The sequence below is a fragment of the Neolamprologus multifasciatus genome, chromosome 3 (assembly GCF_963576455.1).
Source record: "Neolamprologus multifasciatus chromosome 3, fNeoMul1.2, whole genome shotgun sequence".
In the NCBI taxonomy this organism is placed as follows: domain Eukaryota; kingdom Metazoa; phylum Chordata; class Actinopteri; order Cichliformes; family Cichlidae; genus Neolamprologus; species Neolamprologus multifasciatus.
Window position 1 is genome coordinate 19,409,017 of NC_140441.1, and position 5,828 is coordinate 19,414,844.

The window sequence follows — 5,828 nt, forward strand, 5'->3', positions numbered from 1 at the left end:
TAATGGGTGAATATGAATAACTTTTTATTTCAGCAAATGTTAAATTTAACTTGGGAAAGATTACAATAACAGTGAGCATGTGAAATTATACAGATTTTACTGGCCAGAGTAAACAAACGTTCTCAGTTGTATTATATACCAAACACGCAACCAAAACTCAAAGCATCTTGTTTTAACACAGACTCTACATATTGTATTGAACTACACAAGCATCAGCACTTTGAAATACTTGAAATGAACTTTGAAATACTGTTGGCCATCTTCACTCAACCAAGAGCCAAAATGGTTACATCCTACCCTCTGACAACTTGAGTGGTGACCACCGTTGAGGTGGCCGGCTGCATGTTGGCCCTGATCTTCACCTCACGATGCATCTGGCACCAGACACACTGGTAACACCAAATTATTTTACACCAGTCATCACAGCACGAACCCTGCAGGATGGAGAAGAAGAAGAGAAGAATAAGACATAACACAACACAATGAGGCAAACATGGTGAAGTCCCCATGCTTGTCTGATTTAGATGATGAAAGGAGAGGAGAAAACGCCATCCCACAATTCATGAAAACTGTCAGTATAATTGGTAAAGTATGCAGATGATTTAAATCTTAATTATAATATAATTTTCCAATTTGTGCCATAAGCTAGTGATTTTTCACAAGAGTCTGCACACACAAAGCACATGCAGACAATTTATGTCAATTTTCTGTGTTTCCAAATTTGATATTTGATATTACTCATTGCCATTGTTCCTATTGAAAACATGAAGGCATATAGGGAATGATACATGGGCACTGTAAATATGACTACTTTGGACCTCTGACCTTTCTGCAAGGTCAAATAAGATCAAAATTTCATAACATTCTATTTATTACTTAATGGCAACATTTAGGAAATAATATTGCTATAAGGGGACTCAAAATATCCAAAATAATTTACATCCAAATATCATGTCACATGTGACCTTTTTCCTTCTGACCTCATTTCTACATTGTACATCTATGTTTCTCTTTCAAGGTGACCCAAAATGTGTTTTTATTTTTACTGCCTACATATTCTTAAAGTACATTGAAAAAACACAAAGAAAACAAAATATGAATATTTTGTTTTCTTTGTGAATAAATGAATATATAAAACTGTACAAGATACAGCACTGTTCATTAAAAGTAATTATTGTCCAGAGTGAGCTGGCTTGGCAGACGTTTACACTCCCAGTATGCTTCTTTTTATGTTGATTTTTGTAGGAAAAGCTTATCTTTTAAAACGAAATAGAATTTAAATAAAATCGTTTTTCACTCCTCGGTTTAGCTTTTAGCTAACAACAATAACCGTGACCCTCCCCCGCCCCCAGCCTTACAGGGATGCCGTGGCGCTCTCTGATCGACTGGCGAAGCGTGCAGGACACCACGCAGCATGCATCACAGAGTGGGAGGCAGCAACACCACCCGTGCTTGTTGGCTGTATCGCACTGCATGCAGGGGAAACACCAAAGGGCACAGCAACCTCGACAGAAGAGAAAAAAATATGCAGAAACCCAAGTTTATTTCACTGTTGAATAAGTTCTCCCTCAACAACTAGCTTGTGCATCCTGTGTTTCATATGTTGACTTCAGCTCTAATTTCAGATGATCAGAAGACCCTCTGAATAAAAGTCTGAGGAGATTGTTGATACAAAAAGCACTACTATTTGTAGAGTTTGCTAGATTAACTTACAAGTGCCCATATCAGCACAGCAATCACAGAGGCCAGTGCTCCAAGTCCCAGGGCTTTGATTAGTGCTGGAGACTGTCACTATCTGGGTGGGCTGCTGGTATTCAGCCATTTCTGGAGGAAAGAAGGTAGAAATGGAGATGCATTGAAGGGTTATAGTTTTAGTTGCTCCTGTGTACGGAGAAATCAAATGCTAGAATATGAAAAAGATATCAACATTACTGTCCACAGTGTGGATATTTTTACACATTACAGTTTCCTGTTTCATGAAAATCACTGTAATGACTATTGGCAGCAAATTTATGAGTTCACCCTTTAAAACTCATAAATTTGCTAAAACCAAGTTTACAAACTGCATTCACAGCACATTTCAAATCTATAAAATTCACAGTTTTAAACAGTTCAAAGTCACACAAAATCTTTTGAGAGCATCCAAAATAATGCAGAGCATTCAAGACGCACCACATCAGAAAACCAAAGACACTTTACACATTATTATTTGTCCTTGTGTAGTGATAAATGCAAATTGCAGAACCATTGTGTCAAAAACTAAATTCATCCCATCATTGTTTCCTGTATAACTTTATCAGTCTCTCATATTGTTGTGCATGAATTTTAGCCCACCTTTCTTTTCTTTGAAGTTTGTAGGTGTCTATTTATACAAAGGCCTCATTTTGGATACATTTTGCTCTAAACAAGCACACTTTGATACTTTGATGCTGCTAAAACCATGCAGACAGAAATTAACAAATAAACTTTATCTTTGGTGTGACCACAGCTATCAAAACAGGGCAAAACCTATGAATAAACACACACAACATGCCTTCATTTCCTCATATCAAAAAACATTTTCCAGCTTTGACCTGTTGAACGTTAGAAATGGTAACATTTTTGTGATGTAACAGAAACAATATAAGACATATTTAGAGTTATTTATCCATTTTTTCTTTGGTACATAATTTCATATAATTTGCTTCATATATTTGATGTCTTCAGTCTGAGTACCAAATTTATGGTCAACTCAATGAATGCAACGTACCCAGGTCTTGTGACTGCCAACACAAATCATCACCATTCACCCGTTTTTGACAGTTGGTAAGACAAAAGGAAAATTTATGCCAAGTTTCGTTTTTGCTAACCATGAAGCGGTGCCTGATAACTAAACACTGCCACTTCCGTCTTGTCTGTCCAGATAAACCTTCGCAGACTTGTGAACAGCAAGAAATTAATTAAACCTATGTCAATGAGTGAATACATAGGCATAAAGTCTAATTACACTATCACACATAAAAAAACACAAAAAAACTTCTATTAACACTCTTTAGTTGTTTCAAATAATCTAGCTTTAATAATAAAATATTTTTTTCAACTTTAAGGGTTTTAATAAAACATTTCCTCTTATCTTCCTACAACAGATAGCTAAAATTTGGCATCCCTGGAAAAGATGAGCTTTCTAGCATGACGTACACTGTTTCTTGAATAGTGTAATTAAACAAAAAGGAACTACCTGAAATTCAAGTATATTCATCCATGTAGTGATTTCAAAATGTGGTTTCACCATAACGAACGCTACATGGTCTTCCTGTACCCCCTTTGCTTTTCTCCAAAGACATGCATATTAGGTTAAATGATGATTATAAATTGGCTGTATACTGAAAATGGTACATCTGTAGATGTGAATATGAGCTAAATAAAGATGTGATTTAAAACATGTTGAATGCTGAGCACAAGACTTGAAAAATGCTACATAAAAGCCATACCAAATGCATTTTTAGGCCCATTATTTACAGTTTAGCTAACTTCAGGTTCATTCAAGCATACTAAACAGGGACAGGAGAGGCTATGTGTTTCTAACAAATCCTAAATTTGGCATGCAGTTTATTTCTCACATTGGAAGCTGCTATCTGAATGCATTTATAGCGCAGACAAAGCAACATCAGTAGCCAAAGTTTTGTTGGCTACTGTGCCTAAAATGCTATCATGTAAAGGGTGTTTTCAGTTGTAGTGCATTACATGTTACACATAAAACCCAACAACTAACATTTACTGAACTGTGAGCTAATGCAAATTAATTGTTTGACAGAATAGTCGCTAAAATGAGTTTAAAAGGCTAAACTGTAACTTCCTTTGTCCTCGCTGTGCTGACAGCAATGATAATTATCACACATCCAGATCATGTTTTTCTTGAAGAAAGTACAGTTTTCCTTTAACTAACTCACAGCAGCTTACTCATGATAAAACTAACTACATACCAACCAGTATCATATGTTCACAAAGACCTCACTGTTTTAAGATGTTCATTAGTATAAAAATATTTTGTTACCTTTCCTCTGGTTCTGTAGGCTTTGAAGATGAGAGTAAGAGCGAGAGGAAACTGTAACTACAAACTGTGAGAGGTGTGGTGGGTGGGCTGAAGATTTTCTGAAAATGAAACTCCTCTGCAAGGAGAAACACAATTCCACGTACTTTCAAACCTGTGTACATGCGCAGCTGCATAAAAAGGGAGACAGAAGTGAACTTCCAACAAAGAAAGTGTTAAAAGTACAAGTTATGGTCAGTGCCAAATTTAATGTTAAAGTATTTTATTCTCATCATTATATTATTTACTCTGTAATTAAACCTTGATTGATGTAGAGTATTTGAGTTGTACTCTGTGTGGTGTAAACACAGGAGCTGCATGTGTCTGAATGCAAAGCTGTTTTAGAAGAAAAACAAATTGCACAGATTAAACACAGCCTCTACAGAATAATGCAGTTGACATGACTGATTGTTAACACCCACTGTTGTTTTGCACTCTGCCTGGATACTTCCTGGAACATTTTGTGGTTTCAGATGTGAACAACCGCAGATTGAGCTGATGTGTAGACTCTAACAATGTTTTTAAAAACCGTTCACGTACAATGTCACTACTTGAGTTTTATTAGATCTAACTTCTGCTTTCAATACGGTAGACCATAATGTTCTCCTAATGTGCAAATTCCCTGCTGACTCAGCCTCAGGATGTCTAGAGGCAAGAATCAAGCGCCCCCAAATGAGCGCATCAGTGATCATGTGTGCATCACGCAGAGGGAGAGTGAGAGACGTAAAGCAGCAGCAAAGCATGGCAGTTGTATCGCAGTTTGTGTGATTCCGTGTGCGTTAATGAGACTACAACCATGCTTATAGTCACCTGTACTGCATCTGCCACAATTATAAGTGCATATCTGGCTGTATCACAGTTGGATTTATCCTGGCAAGCCCTGCTGTAACCGGTTCTTCTGTGAAGCTTCATTAAAGACGCTGAACTAAACTCCTGGACTGCTGCAGTCTTTCTGACCGAAGACTTAGGCCAGACTTGTATACCCAGCACTTCCAGTATATATATATTCTACACCTAACAAGGAACATGAAGTTGGAACATGTAGTTGGCCTTAAAGGTAATGTTCTTTAATGGTTTAAATCGTATCTATCAGATAGATCCTTCTCTGTCACCATGGGGAAATACTCTTCCTCTTCTGCCCCTGGTAATTGTGGTTGGCCTCAAGGGTCCGTATTAAGTCCCATGCTGTTCTCCCTGTACATGCTGCCCTTGGGACTCATCTTTAAAAAACATAACATCTCCTATCACTACTATGCAGATGATATCTAAATCTACCTTCCTCTAAATTTGGATGCCATGTCCCCATTCTCGCCTTTGTTCGAATGTCTGCGGGAGGTTAAAGACTGGCTATCCCAGAATTCTCTTAACTTAAATGAAAGCAAAACAGAAATTATTGTTTTTGATAGCCACGTTCCCCTTGGCCAGCTAACTGACACAATGGGGTCTTTCGACAACCACCTTTCTCATTCTGCCAGAAACCTCGAAGTGCTCATGGATAGTTCTTTTAAATTAAACAAGCAAGTATCCACTGTGCTAAAAACCAGCTTTTATCAATTACGCCAAATTTCCAAAGCTAAGCCCTATTTACCACATAAAGAACTCGAAAACTCATCCATGCCTTCATCACTTCTAGATTGGACTATTGCAACTCTCTTTACCTGGGCCTCCAACTCTCCCTCCTTCAGAGCCTGCAATTAGTCCAAAATGCAGCAGCACGCTTCTTAACCGGCACCAGAAGGCATGAGCACATCACCCCTGT

General features: G+C 37.7%; 1 protein-coding gene across 1 annotated transcript; it reads right to left on the bottom strand.

Moving 5' to 3' along the window:
* Positions 1 to 4,333, bottom strand: LOC146521899 (placenta-specific gene 8 protein-like). The gene is made up of 4 exons (XM_085153845.1): positions 4,034 to 4,333; positions 1,714 to 1,824; positions 1,359 to 1,504; positions 1 to 434 (listed from the first exon to the last, which is right to left on the bottom strand). The coding sequence occupies exons 2-4, from the start codon at positions 1,820 to 1,822 to the stop codon at positions 294 to 296; spliced, it is 396 nt and encodes a 131-aa protein (XP_085009971.1). The 5' UTR covers positions 1,823 to 1,824; positions 4,034 to 4,333; the 3' UTR covers positions 1 to 293.
* Positions 4,334 to 5,828: the final 1,495 nt, after the last annotated feature.

Excerpts from the sequence above, each read along its gene's own strand:
- LOC146521899 (XM_085153845.1), bottom strand. The coding sequence starts at position 1,822 with ATGGCTGAATACCAGCAGCCCACCCAGATAGTGACAGTCTCCAGCACT. Across the intron at positions 1,505-1,713 it reads CTGTGCTGATATGGGCACTT|GTTGCTGTGCCCTTTGGTGT; the intron begins GTAAGTTAATCT and ends TCTTCTGTCGAG. Across the intron at positions 435-1,358 it reads GAGAGCGCCACGGCATCCCT|GGTTCGTGCTGTGATGACTG; the intron begins GTAAGGCTGGGG and ends TCCATCCTGCAG.